We start from the raw sequence: 27,745 nt of genomic DNA, 5'->3' as shown, positions 1-27,745 counted from the left end.
ATATGCAGATTGAGTGTTTTGGTGAAGGTCCATCTCTAAATAGAAAATAGTATACATTTAATTGAGGAAAAACCATGGTAATAATGATTTGAGATGGCTTTAAAATATTCGTGGGTAAAAAGATAGCAATATCTCTGTATGACTTCCAGAAAAGCTGTATTTTCTTATGTTTTGAATTAGTTAATCTCAAGATTTTTTTTTTTTTGTGACTGTGTTGTATTTATATTGTTTTCCCTCAAGTTGTGCATATGTCTGGCTTGTTTGTGTGTGGCTTTCCATACTGGGATTCAGGACCCCCTATGTTACATAAGCCAAATATTAATTTTCACCATGGTATTGGGTTGTATTACTTACATAGGGTATAGGAAGATTGTTGTCAATCTGATACACTGCTGAAATTCTGTAGGAGTAGAGTTGTTTCTGTTAAATGCTGAATTCCTTTTTGAAGGAGCATGTTTTGAATCACACTACTGCACTAGGAAATGGTATGATCTTGCAAGAGGCAGGCTCCTAGTAAATTACAGACTTGTCATCTTAACTCTAATTTCTAGAAATGGTGGGGTTAATTATCAGAACAATCTTTTTCTAAATGGATAACATGGTGATAATTAACAACCAATGGAGACTTGTAAAGAACAAATAACATTGAAGAAACATGATTTCCCTTTATGGCAGCACAATGGCTCTCCTGGTGGGGTTTTCCAGTCCTTAAGTTAGACTTTTTGTTGCTGTGTCACTTGACATCCTAGTAGGCAATCTGGGACATATGGTCCCCACTTGGGTGAGGAGAACACTCCAGGAGTAATTACCAGTGGCTCTTGTCAGCTGGAAGGGTACACCAAGTGGGAAACTCTCTTACAGGAGTCTGTGCTGTGTCTAGTGTTATTAAATATTTTAATTTTTTCACTTGGCTGATAGAAATGAGAGAGCATTTTGATTTGCAGGGGTGAATCAAGATGGTGAATAGTGTGTCCTTTGTATGAAAGATATCTGATTCAAAACAATCTTGGCAAATTGCATTCTGTTTGAAACATCTTCAATGGAGAAATGTAAAATACTATGAGGAGACATCAAAGGCAGAAATGAAATGGGGGAAATACTAGCTTGAAAGCTGTACTGCAGGGATCTGGGTGTTACAGTAGATCAGAGGTAGACCATATGCCACTAATATATTAATATTATTCTAGCAATATGTGAATGGGTGTTTTGTGTATGAGACACCCAAAGCATTTTGTTTATCATTCTAACAGCCCTAGCAAGGCTTCAGCTGGCATAAAATTTTCAGATTTGTCCATCTGGCTTCAAGAAAGACATGGACCATTTGGGAGGAGTCCAGGAAAAAAAAACCAAGAATGATTTGAGGTCTAGAAAGTGTGAACAGTGAGGAAAAACAGAAAGAACTTTGTCTAACTTAAAGAAAAATGGAAGGGAGGCATGATTATCATACACAAATATGTAAAGGTTGCTGTGAGGAGAAATAAACTAAACCAAATTATTTGTGGTTACAGTTGATCAGGATAAGAAGTTACAGGCTTAAACTGCAACAATGGAAATAAAAAAAAAAAAAAAAAAGACCTTTTTATGATAAAGATGGTTAAACACTGGGATAGATTGCCAGGAGAAGGAGTGAACTGTTCTGCAGTTTAAGAACAGTTTAGATAAATATCTGCCAGGAATAATTTGGTTGCCTCGTGGTTGGGGCAAGGGGAGGTCAATTGCTGTTTTCTATGGTTCTGTGTATGGAGAATTAAATTTTGCAATACAACTTGTTATTTATTTCTCCCTCAGCTTAGCATTTGACTAAAAGAAATATATTTTTTTAAATCAGAACAGTCAATGTTGTTTGGGTAAGTACAACTGGTGTGCTAGGTGGTCCTGAGCTTTGGTCCAATCCGATTATACAAAACTCGCAGTGTTTAGCTGGTAAACATGTATTGAAAGAGAGAAACACTTTCTAGCATTAAGGGTCTGGTTAGGCTCTTGCATAGAAGACTTGCCAGGGCCACTGAAATGGAGTGCTAATTTTAATTCTAACTATGACTCATGATGTCTACAGCTACAGAACTCTGAGCAGATGATCAATGCAGTTTAAATCATCCTGGTTGTACAGATGAGACTGAAGGCCTGTGTAACATACTTAAGATTATGGAGTGAGTAACAAAAGGAATCCCTCTCAAGCAGGGGAAAGGCCTTATGATGTATTGGGATCATCCTGCAGGTTCAGACTTGGGGTTCATTGACTGCTGTAACCTTTCTCAGAAGGTTATTGGCCCCACCTCAATTCCTCATTTGGAAGAGGGTATAAAGATGCCACAGAGCCCAGATACACAGTAGCCTATCACTTCCCTTGAAATGTTGCACATTCCTTAAGTATCCCTTCCAAAGAGTTGCAGTATAATTAATTAGAGTGAGTGTGGAAATTCTTTATAAATATTCCTTTCCTTTTAAGCCTTGGCCATTTTTGGCCTCAATTGGCTTCCCAGGAAAACAAGATCCATAGTTTAATCACATGTTGTTTGAAAAATACAGTGACGCTTCCTGTAGTCTCTGTGTGGGGGGTACTTTGCAGCTCTCTTGAGGGTAATTAAGATAAAAATCTTACTTTTCTATGGCTGATAAAAGACTAGAATGCTTTTTGCAAAACCAGGCCTTTCAATACCAAAGTGCGTATCAAATTCTGATCCTAATAACATCTCTGCTTAAATGCAGGCCACTGTATGTTAATCACTGTATGATTAAAATCAATGTTGATTTTAATCAATTATTTTACTGGCTGTACTATTCATATTCCCTCCAAACTCTTCTGAGTACTGTAGTGCAGCTGTTTCCCTCTATTTTAGGAGAGGCTTAAAAATGATGGATGAAGTCTCTTGTCTATAGTGATTAACTTCCCAAATTACTTTGAGGGGAAAACTTGAATTCAAATGTAATTTTAAAAAATAGTTTTGTAAACTAAAAATTACATAGCCGTAATTATTTTTCTATTGTAATGATTCTGTATTTATTTCATTTTATTCAACAGATCTTGGGCAATCAATTTTTTACACTACTACATGCTTACTTCCTTTTCTCAATGATGATATTTTGAGTACTTTACCCTACACAATGATTTCAACACTAGCTACCTTTCCGCCATTTCTGCACAAGGATATTATAGAGTATCTCAGCACATCTTTTCTGCCTATGGCTATATGTAAGTAGAACTCATTCTAGTTTTGTTATGTCTCAGAAAACATGATGCACTGCTATAATAGTATCAGACTGTAGGAGTTAGTTTGATCTGTCATAGAATTGTAATGGAACATCAATCTACTGCATGTGTATATATGTAAAATAATTCCATGTGACCGCTTTTCAAAGGGAAATAATTCTATAATTTTTATTTTTTTATTATGCTTTGTTACTGTGTGAATTCTTCCTTCAGTTAAAGGGTGAAGTTTAGCTTCTTAGCCTCAGTGGGAGTTTTGAATACAGAATCAATGGACAAACTGCACCTGAAAGGATAGATGCAATAGCAGCATGTATAACTTTTGCATCTGGACTAAATCTGGATGTACGAGAATGACTCTTCTCAATGTAATGATGTGAAGAATTTCTGATTTTTCTCCCTCCTCTCTTCTCGATATTTTCTCTTCAAGTTCTGTACTAAATAGCTGTGCCTGTAATAGTCCTATCCATACATGTTAAGATTGAATCTGACAGTGCTTGCCTTTTTTTTCCTCTTTCTTTTTTCTTTTCCCCCAAGGGTGTCACATGATTACATAATTTCATGATCCCTTCAGAATGTGAATCCTGAGGTGTGTTCTGAAAACTTGTCTATGTACCTGATAAAAAGTTTGATGGGATTTCAGTAGTAGTGAGAAATTTAGCCATGTTCTGCAGATAGAAGCATTAGGATCAATATTAAAAGTTAATTTTAACAAGCCTTTTACTGTGTGGGTGATCAAACACTGGAACAGTTTGCCAGAGAGGTTGCAGATTCTCCATCCTAGTAGATGCTCAAAACACAACTGGACAAGGTCCTGAGTACCTGCTGTAGTTGGCCTTTATTTGAGCAGGGGGGGTTGGACGAGGCAACTTCCAGAGGTCCCTTCTAACATCAACCATCCCCTGATTCTGTGAGAATATCTCCTTATCTGTATTCCAGACTTTTATGGAAAAACATGAACAACTTTGTACAGAGATCAACATTGATATCATTTAAGCGTATAGAAGATGCTGTTAGATTATGGAAAGAAGCATGGTCCAGTGTTCTGAGATTAAGATTTTATGGAAATTTATCACCTACGTTTTCCAGCTCTACCAGTCGGTGATCTTGGAGAAATCCCTTAACTGTTGTGTACCTCAGTTTCCCCATGTAAAATTGTCCCTTCTAAGACACTGCAATGATATTTTCTCTGTTACCTTTGACAGGTCTGATAGCAGTATGCAAATGAAAATTACTAGGGATATATTTCATACATATGTGCAATAGGTCCTCTTTGGGTTAAGAACAGAATGTCCATTAAACTTGTCTTTCTTCCATTACTGTTACCTGTTAAAGAACAGCTGATGTAGGTGACCTATCCTTTCCTGTCTGTCTTCAAATCTGTAAAACTGTTCTCCAAAACAACTGATTGAGCCAAATCCTTGGTTTACGTAAATAGACAGTATTCTCCAACTGCCCTTGGCAGAGATTGCATCTATGTAGAGCATGGGAGCAGCCTTTCTCATGCTGCCTTTTTCCTCATGCAGCTTTGGTTAAATCTCTGTATGAAACCAGTCTCCTGTTCTTTAAATGTGGCTTCTAGTACTGTGTCCTACTTTTCTGCTGATGGCCACATTTTAATTGCCAGGTGAGAGCTGCTGAGTATTTCACAATTTAAATCCATACAAATAGACCTTGCTGTAATAACTTGGGGGCTGCTATGTGTGTGGGTGAGATTCAAAAAAGAACGAATGAAGTGCAGTGAAGAGAGCCATAGTAACGTTGGGTCATGTGGAGAAGTATCAGAAGTCTCCATTTTCCCTTCCCTCCTTCTTTTCTAGTCGAGTGCTCTTTTAATTAGTATCCTAGTCTTTCCCCACTGGGAATGATCTGCCCCTTTACAAGGTGAGTGCAGAACCTTTCTTTCCCCTAGAGTTCAGATTTGAATCAAACCAAAAGGGAGGATGCAAGAGATTGTGTAAGCAGCTGGGAGAGCCAGATGGGAGGGATGAAAGCATCTCGCTGAACTGGTAGCTACAGTTTTGTGCTTCTATCCCAAATGCTTGGTGTTTGGGTCCTGGCAGCCAGGCTTGGGAAAGTGCTGTGAGTGAGAATGGGGAAGATACATGCCACATCTCTGTGTAGGAGGTTGCCTTTAAAGCCATATTGCCATGTTATAGTTCAGCAAATAAACACCTACACTCTGCAGGGTTTTTCCAAGTAGACCATTTAATAGTAACCACTTCGTAGGAGACCAGAAGGAACTCTAGCCACTTCATGTGTGAAGTCAAAGTTACAACAGCTTAGCTACGCTTCAGCGCTAGTGTTTATCATTATCTTAGCACACTTGCCACAAAGGGGACTCATTTTTCTGGTGTGTAGCTATCACTTCAACTCATACCATGTGCCTCCTGAGAAGTAATCTGTGCCATACGCCAACAGCCAGTGGCTACCACCAGCCCCAACCCTTCATCAGTATACCTCAGTGGCAGGCTTTGATTTTTTTTTTTCTTGTTTCTTTACCTTCCACTTCCTCCTTACCCTTCCTACAATCCAAGCCCTAGGTGCACTTCACTATACAAGTGACATTGTTTTGACCAGTCTGTGGGTTCTGAAGGAGAGTGCCTGAGAAGATCACTGTCTTTGGTTAACGTAGCTCTCAGAATGAAATCTTGCTGATCTGGAAAACCAGGTGTGCGCTCTGTGAAGCAATACCATATTCTTAGTCATTTTTCTCTTCCAGCATAAAAGGGGTTTAATCCCCTCCAATACAGAATGTTTCTAGTTTTTTAGTGGTTTTTTTTGTTGGAAATGGTACCTTAGAAATTTTATTTGCATCAGTTAGAATCAGTTACATGCTATTCTCATCTAATTTTCCTTGTTATCCCATAGAAAATGTTTTCTTTTTCTTCCTTCCTTTCTTTCAAGTGGGATCCTCAAAAAGAGAAGGTGTTCCAGCACATGTCAATCTGTCTGCATCATCAATGCTAATGATTGCAATGCAGTACACATCAAATCCAGGTATGTGTAAACATGCAACATGGTATCATTCTCTCTAAAACTAAGAGTCATAAAGTACTGTGTCAAATACAATCAGAAAAGTTCAGATGATGGGAAAAATCTGTCTCATCATCCAACATAGGATGAAAAATAAGTTATTTTAGTCAAAGCTGGAATTTCTGAGCATCATGCTTGAGGTAATCATTATGTAGAGAAGAGATCTCATTGTGATAAAGAAACAGGATTTGGCCCAGGACTGGAGACTCTGATCTACTCTTGCTTGACATCAGAAAATAGTGTTGATATATAACATCAGTGTTGGAGAGAAATCACTAACTTTGGCTATAGAAATGCATAGTCACGGTTTGTCTTATACTATGATTCATATCCCACCAAGTTCACAACTGATACTATTTTTTGAAGAAGACAGGTAATGTTGGCTGCAGGCTCAACAGAACTGTAACAAATTTAAATGTAATTACAAGTATCTAATCACAAGGCCAGTCTCTCTCACTGTGGCACAGTCCCAGTGAAATCAGTGGGATCACATAACTGAGTAGAAACAAAATTTAAGCTGAGGGAGTTGTTACATTGCACAAGTCAACCATCTCCCATTTTATGTAGATGGGTAGATGGTGTGTGTGGGGAGGAACCCCACACTGCAGTATGTGGGTGGGATGTGTCACATCATGCTGACATAGTTCACAGCGGTAAATAAAAGCAGCACACCATTTTTAAAAGCTACTCGCACAAGTTAGTTTTTTTCATGAACTGTTCTGTTTTTTTTTGTGAATTCCTTGTTCCAGCCGTCTGAGAAAAATGTTGTGCCGAGGTTTTTGGGAAGTAAAACATGTAAAGTAGTTCATTTGGCTCTCATGTTTGTTTGCTGCAGAGTGGCTCCTATAGCCTTTGGTATACATGGGAATAATGTATTGTTACATGTGACTCCCATTACTGCCTTAAGATGAATGACAAGATACCTGTTTACAGCTTTACACTGTGCCAGAAGGACAAAGTTTAAGTGAATTAGCAGGTATTCTTAAACTAGATGTGTTTGAAAAAGATCTTCATTGCTGTGCAAAAAGCTGTACACTCATAATACTCATTATCTTACTGCATTCCTTGACAGAAAGAAGTTACTAATATTTAATTTCTAATCTTTTGTGACTCTCAGGACAATGATTCTTCAGCAAACCCTTTAAAATAAAAAGTAATTAAGTGAGGTATAGAGTTTTGGACAGACAAAGCAAAGCCAATCAGATAATTATGTCACTTCTGTAACCTGAGTTTCCATTTCAGTATTATGTCTATACTGTCTTTTCTCTCTCAGTGTATCACTGCCAATTATTGGAATGCCTCATGAAATATAAGCAAGAAGTATGGAAAGTAAGTTTATGGTCATATATACTTTGTGGAAATGACTGTATTTAGATAGTAATGAAAACCACATGGCTTGAAAATTGAACTGACTGTGTGCCAAGAAGTTAGAAACAATCTTTATATCCACTCCTCCTTCTGGATTATGGAGAAGAAGTTCCCTCTGATTTTTAGTTTACAGAAGCAGCTCCATGTTTTGTAGAACAGAGCTCCGTTTCCTAAATACTATGTGGTTGTGGCTCCAATTATCAGAAAACTTAATAATGACCAATCTTCTCGGTTCATGTGGGACTGCACTTTTATGAGGACTATTTGTGAGTATTGTCTTAGCCTGAATCTAATCTGGATCCAGTTATTTATCTGTATCACACCCCTTTGCTCCATGGCTAAACAGGGGCTTCATTTGCTATATGTTGATATAACAGGTGGATGCTCCAATCCACCAGTTGTGAACATGTTATTGAAGCTAGTCATCTAACCTACTTGTAAGAGCATAGAAAGGATGTTTGGTGGGGCATGAAAAGTATATATTTTGTGTGTGCAGGTATCTTTGAACACAAGTAATGTATATTGAATTTTGTTTTGTTACCTTGCAAAATAAACATTTTCTATGTGTCTTTCCATAGGATTTGCTGTATGTGATAGCCTATGGACCATCTCAAGTTAAACCTCCAGCGGTACAAATGCTATTTCACTATTGGCCCAATTTAAAACCCCCTGGGGCAATCAGTGAGTACAGAGGACTGCAGTACACAGGTCAGTGCAGCTGTGTGTGTGTAGGCCAAAATAAATATAAGGGAAAAGATAAGAAGTGTGTTAATGTCACATGTTTACAGTTCTATGATGTATTTTGAAATCTTTTGTTCAATAAGTTGGTACTTTCATGTGTATATACAGTATCTGTTTCTCTGTATTTTCAAAAGATGTTATGAAAAGTAAAAACTGTGTTAATAGCTAGTAATATATTGTGTTATTCCTGATACTAACTAAACCAGAATGGGAGAAGAAATAAATACAGTGTTTCAAATGGTCTGTGAAACTGTCCTCTTGGCCTTGCAAGGGTTCTGGCTTATGTTCCTTTCAATTATTGCTTTGGTTGCTTTTGTTGTGCCAGCTGCTATCACTGCTGCTGTTGCTAAGGCTCCTTATCTGGCTGTTATTGTCAAAAAAAGTCAGGTGATGTCAGATGCAGTCAGTATAATGGATAAGTTCTCAAGGTTGACTGTAGGGTGAAAATGAGAGACAAAGTCAGCAATGCAGCTGGAGCTGAGTAGGCAGATGGTACAAAGCCCTCTGTCCACCAGGCTCTCCAGTGATACTGAGAGGATTGTGTATCTATGGTGGGGACTGTCCAGCAGCAATTCATGACTTGCTTTTCCTGCTTCCCTGTCTCAACCTGTTTCAAATAATCACTGTCACGTGGGGGAAGTTTTGGTCACTTTTAAAATTTCTGGACCAGAATGCAACATTTTAAAAACTAAAAATGAAGGATTGGAAGAGTCCTTGGAAGGCCCCATATACCAATTCAAGTACATCCTGAATGTTCCTGATATGTGTTTGTCTGATCTGTTCTAAAGCCTTTCCTTGAAGGGTTGGTAGATTTTCTTGACTTTTTAAAAAAATCATTCTTCTTGTACGGCTCTACATCACTTCTTTCATGGAAGCAGGTCTGTGAACTAAGCATGATATTCCATCTGAACTCTTTCTAGCACTGTGTAGACTGGAATAATTTTCCTATATATGAATTTTCTGTTAATGTATCCCAGAATGGGGTGAATATTATCTGCAGTTGCACAGCATTTTGACCTGGGGGCGTTCCATATAGCATCCAGGTGATGCCACTTGAACATACCTTTGTTGTTTACTTCTTGTCATTCCAAAGCTAAGGCTCCTTCTGTGGCTGGACTATTTTTCCTGTATCATAGCTGTGTTTTTGTTTTGCCTGGGAATGTTACTGAATTTACTCAGCTATTTCTACCATCCCTGTTCCTGGAGTGAAAGGATAATTAATTAATTCAACGTGTTGGTGAGATCAGGAAGGGTCTACAACAGGGATGTCTGCATCTTACTTTTTCCATTTCTTTGCTGAGTTCATGGTTCATTTCATAATTATATCCCAAACAAGTCAGTAGGCATATATATTCTAGGTTGTTTATTGTAGTTATTAGGCTTTCTGAGGAATGGCTAGGTCTTCTCTCATATTTGTATAGTACTTAGTACAAGAGGATTGTGTTCTCAATTGATACCACTAGACACGAGGAATATAAATATATTTTTCCTCAATTTATTAATCAGCTGTGTTTTGGATTTGCAGCCTGGAATCCTATTCATTGCCAGCACATTGAATGCCATAATGCGATTAACAAACCAGCTGTGAAGGTACTGCTATTTATTCAGGGGTCAAACCCAACTATCTGGGGGATGGGAGATTGCACTTTTACCCCAGCCATATGCTCTGGTTGTGCACAGGTAGCCAAGAGCGGGAGGTAAGGGAACAGCAAAGCCTGTTGAGACCAAGGGGGCCAGAACTTTGTGAATATGTTCTTTGGCTGCCTAAAGCAAGATGGCGTATTTCCTACAATTACTGTGGGCCAAGTCTTGATATTAAGGATGAGCATGGTTACAGAGCACTTCATAGAATTCTAAGCTGTCTAATGTGGAAGGATAAAAGCTAGCACAAGACAAAGTTTGGACCTATGTTGCCAGGCGTACTGTGAGTCCATAGTCTTCGTTCTGTTGCTGGAATTGTGCTGTATAGTTAACAGCTATGATGACTGCAAATTAGATTTTGCTGGAAGAAGTGTTACTGAGAGAGAAGAATCTAGACTTTTATATTACCTTGTCCTAAGCAATGGATCCTCTAAGTGACTATATCTTTGGGAAAAAAAAAGTAAGTCTGTCATGACTATGCAATGTGAATGTGTAACACAAAATATATTTGTCTTTCAGAGAGTGATAATACCGATATTGAAATATGTCCTGTTCTCTTCCCGTAGGCTCTCATTTTCAGTTTCATCCCTCTCTTTTTTAGAAATAATTTGAGATCCTGTACTGCCAAATGCTGAGTACCATCTTTCAGAATACTAAATGCTCTTAACATGTATCAAAGCTGTATTATATTGTATGCTCTAGCATTAATGTGTTGAATTTTCTCAGTGAACTTCAATGAACAGATGTATTAATTCTTTTCCTTCTCTGTGTTTCAGATGTGCATTGACCCATCCTTGTCTGTGGCTTTGGGTGATAAGCCACCTCCCCTATATCTCTGTGAAGAATGCAGCCAGAGAATTGCAGGGTAGGTAAACTTAAGAGCTGGAAAATGATCAGGCATAGTCAGACTCCAGAGTTCAGAACTCTGGAGTTATGCTTTATTTCAGTATGATTAGCATATAACTTACATAGACAACCCTGTTGAAATATGTGGAACACACTGCCAGTCAGTATGAATAAGGATTACAGAAATTCATCCCACATGATAGGCATTTACATCTAGCTTGAACAGTAGTGAGTTGTAAAGTTAAGAGCTCTGAATGAACAGATACTGTGGGATGCATTGACTATGATAGGGGAATCTTATTAATGTACAAGCTTTTTCTTACAAAACATTTTTTTCTCCTCATTCTTTAGTTGTCATTAAAAGCAGGACATTACAATGAAAGCTCTTTTACAGAGACTTCATTACTATTCTGTAACATGTATTTCTGATTATTCTCTAGTGTGTACCGTGAAGCAGCAGAGTAAAGAATTGAAACTGGTCCAGGCTTGTCCAGTACTTGGAATGAATATAGCCTGAGATGAATTAACCTCACTTAAAAAAAAAAAAAATTATTTTAAAAAAGTACTAATTTGGTTTGTGTTATTTTACAAGATCTACTAATACTTATGGGGACTTCCAATCATTAGTTCAAATGGGCAAGGCTACAGGTAATTCAGAAGCTACATGGTTTGTTTTGTCCCCAGTTTAAGACACCTTTATAGGACACAAGCTGTAGGAAAAGCAGTTACATCTCACCGTAGATTTTTAAGTCGTCATTCGTTAAAGCTGCAGGAAAAAGTAATTGAATTTAGTAGCTTCTAAAGAGACTCACAGGAAAGCGGTACTGGTACATTTTTTTTCTGTGTTTGTCTGTTATTCTTCACTATCATTTCTTAGCCATCAGACTTTCAGAGCACACACTATTTTAATTTGATAAATTTATGCCTTAAAAGTAATTTTTTGAAAGCCTTGAGCATGGTGGACCAACATCAACAAAGTGGTAATTTGCAATAAGACAGGCACAACAAAGAGAGGTAATGTAAAGCAGCCTGCAATTTATAAAACTACATTTGTTAAAAAGCAGCTTCAGAATAATGTCAGTCCTACCACATTAATTTAGATAAATTTCCTTTGCAAAAATAAATGCATATATAAATAAAAAATGGAAAGCTAATTAGATATACAATTTTTACAGGGATCACAGTGAATGGTTGATTGATGTTCTTCTACCACAAGGTAAGAGGTATTTTAAGGGTAGATACAAACTAACCATAATTGTACAACCCTATGCTTATTGATATTTCTGCATACTGTATTACTTGAAACACTGCATTCTATTCTAAAGGAATTTTTTAGAATTTTAAAGTAGCTTGTACTTAATAGTGCTTAATGTCCTTAAAGTACTATGAAAAACTAGTCCTCTACCTGAAATAGTATGCAACTCTCTATGTGTGAGGAAATGGAGACAATTGAACAAATTTTCAAATCTTGAAGCAGCCACAGTTGAGGCCAATTTTTTTAAAAGTCCTTGGGTCCCACACTGGTGTTCAAAAAAAGGGGCTAGTTCTTCTGGTAGCCTGGGTCTGATTCGAAAGCTCTTCAAGCTTCTGAAAATCTATTCTATGAACAGAAGGCTGTAGAGGATATCAGAAAAGGAAATAAAATATTTTTCAGTGATCCAGTCATTGACCCAATCATTGTCTTTTGGCCAGTGAGAGAGCCTGATATTCTATTATCTACCAGAATGCAGATGAAGCTTGTTGACAGACTAATTAGAATTTCTTGGGTTTACAAGGACAGTCACATATTTTCTAAAATAACCCTTTCAAGAACAGAACAAAGACACTCTCTCTTTGTTCTGCAAACTGAAAATTCTTAGACAGTGGAGATTTTTTTGCTGTCTCCTTTTAGTTGAAGTTTGATCCAGATTAAGAATTTTATTTACTTAAAGGAAGTACTTCTTTTTACTCAGCCACCTATATTTACTGAATCAGATGTTGCCAGGGCAACAGACTGAATAGCTACAGCTTACAGGTTGAATCTGCAAACATTTTGCTATGGAGCTGTGGGCCACAGACATAGTGGCTACTTGTACGCTGTTTATCTATATTCACTAATCTTTCATCCTGAGAGCTTTCACAGTCAGTGTAGGCACATCTGAGCCCTATCTCCTACAGCATACCACAGCAGTGTGCCTACAAGTGTACTTCTACAAGTCTGTCCATGAGGCAGAAGCATAGGCAGAAGGTGGATGGGAGGCAGAGCACACCACACAATGCACCAAGGCTGTTCTTTCATTTCAGTACGGAAACAGCCAGTAGGCCTAAGTATATAATGCCCTACCTCATGCAGTCCAACAGGCTTAGAGGTTTCAATAATACCTGGAAACACAAGTTTAGCCTCAAAGACTTACTTGCAGCAAGTCTGTTTTCCCATGGCTGCCATAGTAAAACAGAAGGATCATCATTCTGTGTTGATGTTTTGTATGCCTTCCCCTTACAGCTGAAATTTCTGCTATATGTCAGAAGAAGGTAAGATTCAGTCATTTGTGTGATGGGGCATGATTTGATGTTGTGTGTAGTATCATTCCATTACTATGTGGTGCGTTCTTTCTTGTACCATTCTAAATTTTCACAATTTATCCATGAATGCATTTGTTGGTGGATGGGAATGATTCAACAGCAAGGTTTCTTTTTGTTAAAACTGCTGGTGTTTGATTTGAGTTGTAGGTTTTTGTTAAAGTAGCAATTAGTAAAGCAATTCAATTATGCAGTCAAGCTCCGTTTTTATTCTACAACTCTGAAGAGGATAGAGCAAGAGATTAATTTTGAATCTAAGTGTTTATATCTTCTCATCTCCTTGAAGTCTTGAATTAATCCTAAATTGGACAAACATCCTACTGTAAACTGTATTTTTAAAAAAATATGGACTGAAAGTCTTCAGTGCTTGGCCTTAAAAAGATTGCTGACAAAAAGAATCTTCTTGCAGTACATACCAGCTAAGTATGTTTTAATAATGTGTTAATAATGAGGAATACAGTGCATAACATATTCTAGATCTTACATGGTAAAGAAAGCTTTTATGTTAGGCCAAATTACCAGGTGGCAAAAATAAAGGTAGCACGTATTTCGGAGGCTTGGATGGTTACCTGTGATAAGCAGATCCTTACATAGCATAAACTGATGTGGCAGCATTGATTACACTCGTAAGGATCTGCCTGTTGCTACATGTAACTTAAAAAGACATTCTGAAGTATGAGCAGGAGTTGAGAACTGTAAATTTTAGAGATTGCTCTAAGCCAGAAAGTTGAGGTTGATGACTTAAATGTTGGTTTGTCCTCTTCCAAAAGAAGAGCAACCGTGACACATAAGTCCAGGCCCAGCATTGTGGCCTGAGCTCATCTTTCTGGAAGTTCAGTGACACTTGGCATCAGGGATTTGCACACAGTTGTGCTTATATGTAGTGATTTTGGAAATGATTAACAGTTGACCCACTTCCCCAGTGCTGACTCTCATCTCTGTTTTCAGCTCCACTTCCTGATATTTGTGGCCTGATAAAATCTTTTTTTGTTTTCCAGAACTGTAGTTCACATGTCAGAAGAGCTGTTGTCACGTGCTTCTCAGCAGGCTGCTGTGGCCGCCATGGCAACAGGCCAGTGCGCTATTGCAAAAGATGCCATTCAAATCATCACAGCAGTGAAGTTGGGGCAGCCGCAGAAACCCATCTTTATCAGACCTCACCACCCCCTATCAATACCCGGGAGTGTGGGGCAGAGGAACTTGTGTGTACTGTGGAAGCTGTGATCAGGTAATATGGCAGCCTACGAGGCACCAATATGTAAAGGAGGGTCAGGCTTTCATGTAAATATTGCCTGCAAATCTTGTGCAAGCTGATTTTCATTTCACCAGGATAAGTTCAGAACAGGGGTGCTGAGCTCCTGCTGCAGTAGTAGAGTACCAGTCAGCTGTGAGTGTCATCCTCATGGACGAAGTCAGCCTTGAATCCTAGAATTTGATGTTGTTTTATTACTGTTCTCAGGAAAATGATTAATCAGATGCCTTAACTCTACTTATTCTTGATCAGATACCTGTATCCAGTGCAGGAAAGCTGCATTCACTGACCACAAGCTTGTTTTATAGCTTGCTGAAGGAAGCAGAGTTTCATGCTGAGCAGAGGGAGTATGAACTCAACCGCAGGAGACAGATGGGCCTGTCCTCTTCCCACCACTCCCTGGACAACACAGACTTTGATAATAAAGATGATGACAAGCATGACCAACGCCTCCTGAGTCAGTTTGGAATCTGGTTCTTGGTAAGAATTTCTTTCTGTCTTCTCTCACTCCTCTTGCTTTCCTCTCCTTTTCTCTCCAAAGCCTCAATTTTGTGTCTTTTTTTTTTTTTTCTTTTTTCACTTCTTGGCTTTAATTGTATACTTTTGTGATTTGTAAGCAAAAAGAAGGAGTTTTGTGAAGCTGTCAGACTTGGAGATTTCAGAATTAGTTTGGGTGGAGCTGCTTACTGCCTTCTGAGTATTGTATAGAGTGTGTAACAGAATTATTTACCCTCAGTTTTTTTTACTGACTTTCTATGTGCCCGTCACCTTCTGCTCACAAGTGCCCTCTGCCGAGAGCCATTATTTTAACCTTAAAAGGCAATCTAAAGATCTTTTCTTTTGCCTTCCATCTTTCGACATCACTCTCTGGAAGCTCATCTTTCTCTGTCACCTCTGAATAGGCTGGAGGAATCTTAGTGGGCTGCTTTTCCTTCCTGCCTTCAGATTGGTCTAGCTGGATCAGTCCCAGTCATTGTACTCCCACCTGGTGTGGTTTGACAGGGTGGAGTCGTGCTGGTTCTACCTCTCACAGTAGCTAGCAGAGATTTTTCCAAAATAGCAGGGCTGTTCATGAGCAGTCAGGCTGGAGCCTGACTGATCCTCAGAAATTGGATTCTGCAATTCTCCTTAAGGAGAATTCTCCTTCTCAGGCTCCTTCCAATTCACCTTGAGCTCTCAGGCTCTCTCCTCCTTGGTCACCCAGTGACAAGTGTGGAAGAGTAGGACCCCTTATCCATCATCTAAACAGAGATAGGGACAGCAGGGTGGCAGGTCTAGAATCCCATTATGACAACAAAGCTGCTCTGCTGTTTCAAGTGACTACATGAGTAAACTTTATATTCTGCTGCTATCTTGTGGGTTTTGTTGTTTAATGTTGTTTTAAACTTAAAGCCTTTTATTTTATTTTTTTATTGTGCCATATTCACATATTCTGTTTCAAAGATGTTTGAAAGACTGAAGGCCTATGTTTTCAGAAGTAGACTTGAGAACAGAACAGGTTTTGTTACACTGTACATACCTCATCCTTGACATTGAGAGTCTGTCTTTCTATGGTAGGGAGGGGGAGCTCACTGACTTCATTCTGTTCTTACAAATTTCTTGATCTTTTTGTAGTGAGTATTGGCAGAGATGAGAGCACAGATTGTGAGAAATAGTGGGTTGCTGTTTTCTTTCATAAAATGAATACCTGTCATCTAGAAACGGGACAGAGTTCAAGAGTTCCTATTAAAAAGTCTGCCAGCTGATACTGCCTTTGAATTAACACTCAACTGAGACAAGCACCAGGAAGCAAACATCTTAACTTCAACCTGCAATGAAGTAGAACAATGAAGACTGTACTTTGAGTGGGCAATGGTGGTGTTAGCTGCCTCATCCCAAGAAAAAACATGGAGGAAAAGCACTTGTAAGATGGGTTCTGGTCTTCTATTCGAAGCAGTGCTGTCAGCTGTTTCCCCAGAAATCACATGAATGTTTCTCCTTTGTTCATTTGCTGCAAGGCAACACTTACTGGTTTCAGGTTGCCAAGTGCTGAGAGTACAGCTTTCGCTAGGAAGTAGCAACAAACAGCTGATAGGTGGCTAAAGGAGCTTCCAAAATCTCCTGTAATTTGTTATTTTCCATTCTTTGGATTCAGTGCAGCAACCTTACTTGAAACTTTGCCTTCTGTCCCCAGAAGATAATGAGCTAAAATAGCAGATAATTAAGGGTGTAGCAGTGTCCCTGGTCTGTGAACTGGGGTACAGACTTGGTCTTAGATTTGGAATAGTTTTACAGTGCAGACATCATTTTAGAAAGAGAGAGTTTGGAGGAGGGGAGAAGAATATTAATTATTATGTAAGAATTTTTGAGGACTTAAGACTCATATTACCCTCCCCAAATAAAGACCAAAAAAAATCGAAATTGGAATCTTTTTGCAAAGGAAAGATCACTTATATTAAGTAGCCATCTTCTTTCAGACTTTTTGAAACTCTTTATTTGGTTTGTCTTTTCTTGTACATTTTATATATATGTATGTATGTGTGTATATCTATCATATATTTTACCAGGCATTACATTAGCTTTTGAAATGAAAAGTAATTTTAAAGTTGAAACCAAAAGGTTTCAGTTTGTCAAAGCATTCTGTATTGATATTTTCAGTGTTGAAACCAAGAAACAAAAAGTTCAGTGCTTTTTTTTTTTTTGGCCTCTTGTTGTTATTTTCTGGTTTGGAAATGTTTTGTCAATTGTCCTGTGTCAAACTCTACTTAAAACTGATCAGCTCATTTGTATTCTATGTAATCTGCATCCTTGTATCTCTGAGAATATGCAAAATATAGTACTTGACTTCTGTTTCTGTCTTCCAGGTGAGCCTTTGCACTCCCAGTGAGAATACACCCACAGAGAGTTTAGCAAGGCTGGTTAGCATGGTTTTTCAGTGGTTTCACTCTACAGCTTACATGATGGATGACGAAGTTGGTAGCCTGGTTGAAAAGCTGAAACCCCAGTTTGTTACTAAGTGGTTGAAGACTGTTTGTGATGTTCGGTTTGATGTCATGGTTATGTGCCTCCTTCCTAAACCAATGGAGTTTGCCAGGGTAAGAACAATTTATCTGAAGGTTCCTTTGTTTGCCACAGAGATTAAAATCTCAAGTATAAAGACCGTTTCTCTGCCAGTTCTGTCAACGCAAAAGAAATCTTAGTGGTTGAGGGAGCATTGGAGTTCAGGAATTCTTCCTCTTCATAGAATTTTTAGTTTTACTGTGCTAGAGAGTGGGGATTATTTACAGTAATATGAAGACAGGTTGGAAGAATATTACAGGTATTGAAATATACTGTACATTTTTTATAGCTGCACATGTCCATTGTGCTGCTGAAGCACCCAGACTTGTTTAGTAAAAGGTATCGTTTGTGTGCTCCCACATATAAGCCTGTCCTTTACTAGTCTGCTTTACTAACTTTTCTCTGTTCCTTGCATACTTCATCTGTGCAGCTGTGAATTAAGGTTCTTGAAGTCACACAGTCCTAACTGAAAGGAACTCTGGGCATACTGATGCCTGTAGCTTCAGATACCAAATTTAAATGACTCGGTTAAGACACTAGTCTGCCATGGTTCACCTTATTGAGGATGGAGAGAGAGGGAGAGAGACTTATCTGGAAGGTCATTCAGGGTGCCTAAGTGAGACTGTTGCTGGAATTGCTTCTAGAAAGAGTCTTTCTTTCTGTCCATTAATTATGAAGCAGAACTCATCACTTAACCTGGATAGTGAAGACAGGGAACAAAGTCAGGTATGTGAATACTATTCTATAGAAAATGAAACATCAGCATGAAAATAGGAACTTTATATTTGTGAGGGGTTTGAGACTTTTTCCTCGTTTATCACTGCCAACTATACCACATGTGCTTTTGTAAGAAGACTTCCATTTTGTGGCCCTCTTCTGTAAAATTTCCAGGGGACATGTTGGTTTTGTTTCCTAAAACTAAGTGGCTAGACTAGGAAGGGCCATAAAGACTGGATGTAATATATTACATCATCAGGGATGAAGCGTGCATCCATGGATTTTTCATGACTTAATATGTGGGATTTGCTGTATGTGTGCAGACCAGTATGTGTATGTGTCTTAACTGTGAACCATCGTTCTGAAGATACACCTGGCTGTGGGAGGATTGGAGGGCAGCTGAGGAAATTTGAGAGGTGGATGGATGAATTGAACGTTTGAACTGAAGAAAAGACATCAGTGCTTTGAGGCTAAAAGGGAAAGGAAGGACTGAACCTCATGCTGTAATCTGTTATGGATCTCTTTCTTGTCTTGGATCCAGCCCCTTTTTTTGAGTTTTATTACCCCTACTGCAATACGTAAGACTAGACTGTCAACTTGCCAGATTTGCAAGGGTTCAGTAGAACATGAAGACAAACAGCATGAAATTAGCTGTGATGAATGGAGAAAAAATAGTTTGTTGGCTGAGATTACCAGTAGTTGCTGCCAAAACAGCAGGCATCTCTAGAGCCATTAGTCAGGAACAGCAGATGTGAGCTGAGGTCAGTTAGAATAATTAATCTCTGTAGGCCAGTTACTTATTTACTTAGAAGTATATTTTTTGGCTTCCATCGCTTGCAACCTTCCCTCAAAAAAACCCAAAGCAAACAACCACAAAAGAACACCTGGTACAGACCCAGTTTTTCAAAATAAAGATGCACCACTAACAGCTTGCCCAGAGCAAATAATTGGAAGTGCAAGTTTGGCCAAACAAATCTGTCCCTTGTTGAGAACTGTTAACAATGAGAGGTTATTCTGCGTCATGACCTGGAAGTGAGCAAACTTCATCTAAATCTTGGACAGTGCTTTTGTGTACTGTGGGTCAAATGAGAGAGGAAAAAAACAATGCAATCCCCATGGCTGAATGCTAAATTCAGGCTGGAAGGTGCTGCTGATCACCCCCCACAATTTCTTGGCCGCAACACACTGTGCAAATTTATGCTGGACAAGTTACAGGGACTAGAAATATCGTTCATCAGTATGATTCCTGGAAATACCCACAGGTTGGTGGATACTGGGACAAATCGTGTAGTGCTGTCACCCAATTAAAAGAAGGGCTGAATCGAATCCTTTGCTTGATTCCGTACAATGTGATAAACCAGCCAGTGTGGGAATGTATCATGCCAGAGTGGTTGGAAGCTATAAGGACGGAAGTGCCTGATAATCAACTGAAAGAGTTCCGGGAAGTGTTGAGGTATGTAGACATGTATAGGAACCATTCTATCATTGCCTATGTTGATTGTTGAGGGTTTTAGCACAGTAAGATGGGTGACAACAAATAAAAATGCCTATGTGCTGTAGACAGTAGTGAGTGAATGTTTCTGAATTTTATGACATATTTAGAAAGCACTTAAGCTTTGGGGAAATTTCCTTTTATTGCTCCTGAGATCCTCGAATCTCTGTCGAGCCAACTACATGGATACTTTTTTGCTGTGAGCAAGGCACATATTCAGTGGCTTCCTGCAACATGGTGGAAGACGCATCTTTCTGCTCCTGGCCAGCTGTTGATGGGAAGTGGTGGGGATTAGTAGAGCTGGCACTGAAAGAGTGATGATTTGTATTGGTTTAGCTAGTATCTTCCCCTGTTGAGCAAAGAAAACACCAGAACAAGAATGGTGGCTGCCTGAGTCATAATTTTATGTCTGGTGTATGCCTTTGACAATAAAACTTCACATTACCGTTTAACTGGTGAGGAGGCTCTGAAACTGGCTGTAAGTTTATATTTGTAGGTATCGATATAAACTTTTTTAGTGTAAACGTGGAATAGTCTAGGAATGGTGAGATGAGAAATTTTCCAATTTTTACATGGATGTTGAAAAAGATACTGCTATCGAGAGAGACTGGGCATGATATGAGATGTGATGTAAATTTTTAAGTTGCGTCACCAAATTCAGAGATGACCTTGTGCAGTCAGGACAGGTGGTAACAGCAGCTTAGTTCAACTCCTGTGGAGGGTGGGGGGGCAAGTAAGATTACAGAAGCATCATCAGTGCTGGTAGTGAGATTGCCTTACTACCAGTTTTCTGTTATATCTCCCACAGTGTATGCCATGGTAACTCAGTGATGCTATTTTTTTTTTTTTTTTTCTACTTTTCAGCAAAATGTTTGACATTGAACTTTGCCCTCTCCCTTTCTCCATGGAGGAGATGTTTGGCTTCATTAGTTGTCGATTCACAGGGTATCCATCCTCTGTGCAAGAGCAAGCATTGCTCTGGCTGCATGTAAGTGTCTTCTCTTGACAAGTCATGCTGAAGCAGCTTGTGATTTTGGAAAAGAAAAAAAAAAAGGAGCGGGGGAGGGGAGAAAAAAGAAACCACTTCTCCAAGGATTATGGAACCTTCCTGTCCTTTGCTTAACCCCTGTGTAAAGGTGGCTGGTAGACAGATCCTGGGAAGCTTTATGTTAGTAGCCCATCATGGACAATATAATGGAAGCCTGGAAATGCCTTTTACTTTTGAATGTCAGTTGTGTCTTTAGGGCCATTCAGCTGTCTGACTTTTTGCCAGGAGTAGTTTTTAGTCTCTGCAGAATTTTGTCTGTAGATTCCAAAATTAATTCCAGACTCCAGAGCAGCTGTAGTTGTTCCCACATATGAAGATCTGGATTAGACTAGCTCTGTACCCATCAAGATTGCTGCTGCTCTGGCCCTTTTGTGCTACATTTGCCCACAAAGCTAGCATTCATCCAGTGTTCATATTCAAAAGCTACAGGGACAATCACGTCAGCTGGGGGCAGTGAATTCAAAAGGGTGTAAAATTTTCCACAGCACCTCAGAATAATACCTGTATTCTTCATTATCACTTCTTTTCTGCTGAGATTTACTGTGGTTAAGCCTCTGCAAAGACCAGTTTACCTGATGACTGTAGCAATTTTCATGTGTGCAGAGTTTTCAAGTAAAGTACAATTTTTTTCAGATTTTTCTTGACCTAATAACAGTTAATGACAAGCATGAAGGAGCTCATATTTGTCTGAGTGTTGGTGACAAAATAGTTGATGAATTTTCCCTCAGTGATTTGCAGATAACCACCCTGTCACTATGTTGACATCTGTAGGCAACCAATCTGACTAGATTCTTAGATAAAATACAGGAATCCAGTTTTATGTAATAATATAGTAAATAGTTACTCGTCTAAGTATTGGTAGTACTTCTGGTTTACAGAAATAATTTTATGGAACAACCTCACATCCTGTGTGTTTGTGCATAAAACTGATCTCAAGGCTCACCAAGTGGATGCCGAAAAATATTTTGAAAATACCCTTTTTTTAGCAGTTCTCTTTTGCCCTGATTCTAACAGAAATCTAAGTTCACAGCTCACCTCATTGAATCCCAAAATTAAATGCATGGGAATGGCCAAACCGAGGATCATATGATTAAAGGCGCTTATAAAGCGGCTGGCATTTTTGATCAAACTTGAAACTCATGCTTTTTTATTTATTGTCTTTCCTCAGGTGTTATCTGAACTAGACATTGTTGTTCCTCTTCAGTTACTAATCAGCATGTTTTCTGATGGAGTTAATTCTGTAAAAGAGTTAGCAAATCAAAGAAAATCGAGAGTCAGTGAACTGACGGGAAATCTTGCAGCTCGGAGGGTAATTGTTATTTATCCTACTTAATTTTTTGCTTAGGACAATTTTCCTAATAGAATGCATGTGAAAAATTAAAAAGGCATCTTTAAATATGGCAGCATTTGATTGGAAACACTATAAATTTTGAAAATGGAAGAAAATTGGCATGACTTCTTGAATTAATACCACTCTATCATATGGTCAGTGTAAAGATAATGCAGATGGGAGCTGCAGAAAAACTGTGCAGTTTTTCCTTGGTGAACTGGTTTGTTTGGGATATGTTTGGAGTGTTTTTGGTATCTTTTCCAACCATTTTCATTCTCTGCACCATCTATTAATAACAGTCAACAACAAGTTGTTATGGACAACTGGTCACCCAGAGTGAGCTTTTGTATTCTAGTACTAATTTGGTGGGCCTATGTTTTGGAAGGGTGACAGAGCAGAATTTATTTCTGTTTCCCTGCAGTTTTTTTTTCCCCCATCCAACAAATGCAAAAATTGATTTACAATTGTCAGTCAAAGGCTTATGGTCCGGAATAGAACACGTACAAATCTCTAGGCACTACACATACTTGGACTGATGTGACTAACTTCTGAGTAGTCTTGGACGAAGTGCTTCAGAGACAGCAGGGCCAAGAGTGCTTGAAAAGTCAGATCTTTAGATTTAAGGAACTATAGCATCTAGGCAGTTGATGATTCCTTACATGTGGTCTGCCTGTCTTCTGATGTAGCTCTGCAGAGAGCACTCCCAACATCTAGCCCATGACCACTTCTAAACCAAGCAGAAAAAATGGACAAACTTTCTGTCTGGTCTTTCAAACTATAGCTGGCTTGAAAATAGACCTTATGTGTTATCTAACTCTGTATGTCCCTGCCACACTTAAAGGATCTCAGGGTGTTTTAGGTGGCCTTCTATGGTGTGGACGTAAATCAATGCAGATATGCATGTCTTTTTACTTTTGTGTCTAGTTCATTTCCAGCTACCTGTGTCCTTGGTATAGCCTTAGTTACACTGTTCTCTTGAGATAACCTCCTCTATTGGTCTCCTACTATTGAAGTTAGCGTCCCTGGATCATGGAGCAGATCATTGTAAGCCAATGGCCACTTTACTTCTTACACCAATTTTCTGTTTGGTTTATGATGTTAAAATTCCTCTTTAGTAGGAATAAGGTAATGTATATCGGTTACTTAGCTTAAAAGAATGTATACATCTGTGCAGAATATGATTCCTGTTTTGTCATTGAATGGCATTAAGGGGCACCTGTAGATTTTGCAGAAAAGCTACAGAAGGAAGTAGTAAGGCTGTCAAAACTCTTGACATTTTCTGCAGTTTCGTATAGAAGGAGATTGCTTGAATGTGTAACAGTCATTTGGACATGTTGATTCTTTATGTCTTCAGGTAAGCGTTGCTTCTGACCCTGGGCGCAGAGTTCAGCACAATATGCTGAGTCCTTTCCCAAGCCCCTTCCAGAGCCCATTTCGGAGTCCAATACGTAGTCCTTTTCACAGCCCTTTCAAGAACTTTGGACACCCAAGTGGAAAGACGATTGATTTTGACTGTGAGGATGATGAAATGAATCTTAATTGCTTCATTCTGATGTTTGATCTCATCTTGAAGCAGGTACTTGCAGAAGAAAAACACTTATATTGAGGGGATACTGAAGTTCTGTAGTCTCTTTGGCTCTCCTTTAATCCTGTATTGAGTCTTTTTCTGCTAAGGGACTGGAATGAAGTATAAGACATTTAAATCCCTTTACAGCTGTCATCTACCTTTACCTATAGAAGTTATAGGTTCATGTTCAACGACGAGAAGTTAGATACCTTCACATTCTTGTTAGATAGCTCATGTGAGTGAAAGGAACTTCTCCTTGGAGATACTATTTTTCTACAGACTAGAAGCAGAGGCTTGTTGATAGGCTTGCTTAGATGCATAATTTTTGGATAGCTAAACTTGTATGTTGTGGATCCAAGGCCAAGTGTTTTGGATAACTGTCTCCAGGTAAAATTCATGGATCCTGTGCTTGAAATTGTCTATTTACTTTAGCTGTTGGAGCTTGGGCCTCAACACTAGTGGCAATTTAAAATTGTGAGTTCCAGCTTTATCTCAAACTCTTCCCAGTACTGTAAGGAAACACTGGCAGAAATGTAGGAATAGGCAGAATAGTTAGTGCTCTGGCTTTTAAATAAATAAAGCGATGAGTGGCATACCTCAGGGGTTGTTATTGGGACCAGCACTGTTTAACATCTCTGTCGGCAGCATGGACAGTGGGATTGAGTGCACCCTCAGCAAGTTTGCTGACAACAGCAAGCTGTGTGGTGCGGTTGACGTGCTGGAGGGAAGGGATATCATCCAGAGGGACCTTGACAGGCTTGAGAGGTGGGCCCATGTGAACTTCATGAAGTTCAACAAAGCCAAGTGCAGTGTTCTGCACATGGGTTAGAGCAATCCCAAGCAGAAATACAGGCTGAGTGGAGAATGGATTGAGAGCAGCCCTGAGGAGAAGGACTTGTGGGTGTTGCTTAATGAGCTCAACGTGATCCAGCAACATGCACTTGCAGCCCAGGATGCCAACCATATCCTGGGCTGCATCAAAAGAAGCATGGCCAGCCCGTCAAGGGAGGTGATTCTCGCCCTCTGTTCCACTCTGGTGAGACCCCACCTGGAGTACTGTGGTGAGCTCTGGGGCCCTCAACATCAGAAGGGCGTGTTGGAGCGAGTCCAGAGGAGGGCCACAAAAATGATCAGAGGGATGGAACACCTCTCCTATGAGGACAGACTGAGGGGTGTTAGCCTGGAGAAGAGAAGGCTTCATGGAGACTTTTTAGCAGCCTTTCAGTACTTGAAGGGGGCTTGCAAGGAAGCTGGAAAGGGACTTTTTGCAAGGGCCTGTAGTGACAGGACAAGGGGTAATGGCTTTAAATCAAAAGAGGGTAGATTTAGATGAGATACAAGGAAGAAATTCTCTTCTATGATGGTGGTGAGGCACCGGAACAGGTTGCCCAGAGAAGCTGTGGATGCTTCATCCCTGGAGGTGTTCCAGGGCAGGTTGGATGTGGCTCTGAACAACCTGGCCTGGTGGAAGGTGTCCCTGCCCCATGGCAAAGGGATTGGAACTAGATGATCTTTAAGGTTTTTTCCAACCCAAACCATTCTATGATTCTGTGAATAAATCCTTACTCTTTTCACTATCTTTCAGATGGAACTCCAGGATGATGGTGTCACTTTGGGCTTAGAGAACAGCATTTCAAAAGATATAATATCCATCATAAACAATGTGTTCCAGGCACCCTGGGGTGGTTCTCACACCTGCCAGAAAGATGAAAAAGCAGTTGAATGTGGTCTGTGTCAGTCCAGCATTCTGTGTTACCAGCTGGGTTTTGAGCTGCTGGAACAGCTTGCTCCAAAGGAAGAAATCAGGCTTGTGGTAAGTAGAGCAGGAATGAGCCTATATTATTGGTGTGCTGAAACTCCTCTTCTTCATTGTTGTCGTTAAATTGTGCACAAGGGAGCAAAGCTGTGCTGACCTTTAGCATGGAGGATTTGGGAAGTTAAAGCAAAATGCCATTGAATTGTAAAATTTCCTTATTTTGAATTGATGCAAAGAATCCAGGGAAGATGGATAGTATTAATCCAGTATGAACTTTTCCCCCATAAACACTGAAGTGCTGTTTCACTTTGGAAGGACACTCCTATGTTACTGTGTCTTAAAGAAAATGTGAAATGTTAATACTTAGTGCTTTTCATCTTCTTTTAAAAGCTAAGAGTGGATATTTTGAAATTATTATTGATTTTGAGTGAATCAGTTGTCAAGTGAGCAAGACTTAGTTGGTGCTTGTTTTTTGAAAATGCTGAGCACTGTTGAAAAACAGAATATAATTCAGGTTGAGTAGTCAACTTTTTATCAGATGCCAATACGTGCTCTCCAATTGCCAGTCATCATTAGTAGTCCTCTGTACTCTGCCACAAAGTCCTCTGTAGCTTTGTGGAAGAATTGAAGCATTACCTGTGGTGTGATAAATTTTTTTTAAGCTGTGTGTCTGTTATACGTAACTGTTCCATCTGATAGTTCAGAAGACAGCATTGCTACCTTTATTCTGAGTGCTCATTTGCTGTGGCATGGTAGTGGCAGGATGTTTATTAGTAATTTTTTTTTCAGTGGTGGGCATAGTGTTGCCTTTTAATGTGGAAAATTTCTGGAATTCCATTTGGATGTATATGCTAATAGTATGTATTGTGCATGTGGTATTCAGTAACTTGTGCTAGAAAAATAATCTCATGCCCTTTTATTTCAGATTTTCACCTCAACTGAAAAGTAGCAAGTAGTGAAGTTCTTTGAGTGCTGGGGCTTGGTACCATTTCTAGGGTCCACCTTGTGATTTTATAATGTAAAGGTCACAATGGCAACCTGTAATCCTGAGCTCCTGACCACAGGCAGAAGGAACTCCAGCCTCGTCCTTTTTCCAATGTAAAAGTGATTGAGGTAGCATCGGCCTTTAAGCCTGTAACTCTACAGTAGTGTAGGAAACACGCCTTGCTCTTGTCTCTTATTTCTCTGAGGCAAGGATGAAAAGTTTGGTGAAACCACAGCCCTGTGATTGGATCCACCCCAGCTCTAATATATATATATATACAGTTACTGTTAAGTGGTATCACTTAAATCCATGGTTGAAACATAGTTTTGTTGTCGATACGCATTTGTTGACGCAGAATTGTAGAAATGCAGCTGATTTGAATGCACAAGTGTACATGGAACTAGACGGTGTCTGCCTCATTTGAGTTCAGCTTATCATACCAGATGTAACTTAAACACCAGGATAAGGCCTCATGTATTTAGATAAAATCAAGAAATGAATTTAATTTTCTTATATTCTTAAAGGAGCCCACAGATAACCTCGAGGATAGTCTTCTGTATACTAGACCTGAGTTTATTATAGGAACTGAAGGAGAAGAGGAAGACAAATCAGCACCAAAACATGGAGAAAACCCAGGAAATCACACAGAGACCACTGAAAATGCTGGTAGGTGGAGGGTGTGAAGGTTGAATATATCAGTAAGGCTTTAAATGAAACACTTCTCATAGAATACAAGGTTCTGAAGGAGTCTTTCAAGACCAACAATGCACAGCCACTTTTTTATCGTGCATTTAATTCTTTCAACATATTAATTAAATAGGAAGGCTATATTTATGTTGCTAGCAAGTGTGACTGTCTCTTAAAAAAGCGTTAGAAGAAATTTTGGCTTTTTGAACATATAAAGTAGTAAAAACATTACATGCCAAATTCCATGCTGTTGTAACTTTACTGACTGCAAGGTTACTGTGGCTAGAATTAGTTTATCTCTCATCACTTTGACATTCTTTAGTTTCATTTTGAATCCACGGATGAGAGAACTTTAACAACGCTTTATGTAACATTTTTAACAGCGATAAAGAATGACACAGAAAGAAAATTTTGTTATCAGCAACTTCCTGTTACCTTGAAGCTCATATACACTATATTGCAGGTAACATTGA

At 39.1% G+C, this 27,745-nt stretch overlaps 1 protein-coding gene across 3 annotated transcripts in view; it reads left to right on the top strand.

The window, feature by feature from the left end:
• Nucleotides 1–27,745, top strand: part of UNC79 (unc-79 homolog, NALCN channel complex subunit) — a gene marked incomplete at its 5' end in the record, with an annotated part of 114,137 nt that overhangs the window by 13,250 nt on the left and 73,142 nt on the right. For 2 of the 3 annotated variants that reach the window (XM_082000539.1, XM_082000538.1), the window contains 18 exons: nucleotides 3,023–3,193; nucleotides 6,116–6,208; nucleotides 7,518–7,573; nucleotides 8,191–8,320; nucleotides 9,879–9,943; nucleotides 10,771–10,859; nucleotides 12,016–12,056; nucleotides 13,323–13,351; nucleotides 14,398–14,627; nucleotides 14,960–15,131; nucleotides 17,495–17,725; nucleotides 19,670–19,860; nucleotides 20,764–20,887; nucleotides 22,116–22,256; nucleotides 23,632–23,853; nucleotides 25,430–25,657; nucleotides 27,110–27,251; nucleotides 27,656–27,735. In XM_082000539.1, the coding sequence (XP_081856665.1) occupies nucleotides 3,023–3,193; nucleotides 6,116–6,208; nucleotides 7,518–7,573; nucleotides 8,191–8,320; nucleotides 9,879–9,943; nucleotides 10,771–10,859; nucleotides 12,016–12,056; nucleotides 13,323–13,351; nucleotides 14,398–14,627; nucleotides 14,960–15,131; nucleotides 17,495–17,725; nucleotides 19,670–19,860; nucleotides 20,764–20,887; nucleotides 22,116–22,256; nucleotides 23,632–23,853; nucleotides 25,430–25,657; nucleotides 27,110–27,251; nucleotides 27,656–27,735 (2,435 nt within the window). Of the gene's footprint in view, nucleotides 1–3,022; nucleotides 3,194–6,115; nucleotides 6,209–7,517; nucleotides 7,574–8,190; nucleotides 8,321–9,878; nucleotides 9,944–10,770; nucleotides 10,860–12,015; nucleotides 12,057–13,322; nucleotides 13,352–14,397; nucleotides 14,628–14,959; nucleotides 15,132–17,494; nucleotides 17,726–19,669; nucleotides 19,861–20,763; nucleotides 20,888–22,115; nucleotides 22,257–23,631; nucleotides 23,854–25,429; nucleotides 25,658–27,109; nucleotides 27,252–27,655; nucleotides 27,736–27,745 lie in introns of those variants that run through there. The other variant, XM_082000540.1, reaches the window with a different exon arrangement.

This window comes from Phaethon aethereus (assembly GCF_964289735.1).
Source record: "Phaethon aethereus genome assembly, chromosome: 5".
Classification (NCBI taxonomy): domain Eukaryota; kingdom Metazoa; phylum Chordata; class Aves; order Phaethontiformes; family Phaethontidae; genus Phaethon; species Phaethon aethereus.
Note: the sequence above shows the minus strand (reverse complement) of the source record. Positions and strands in the feature narration are given on the sequence as shown.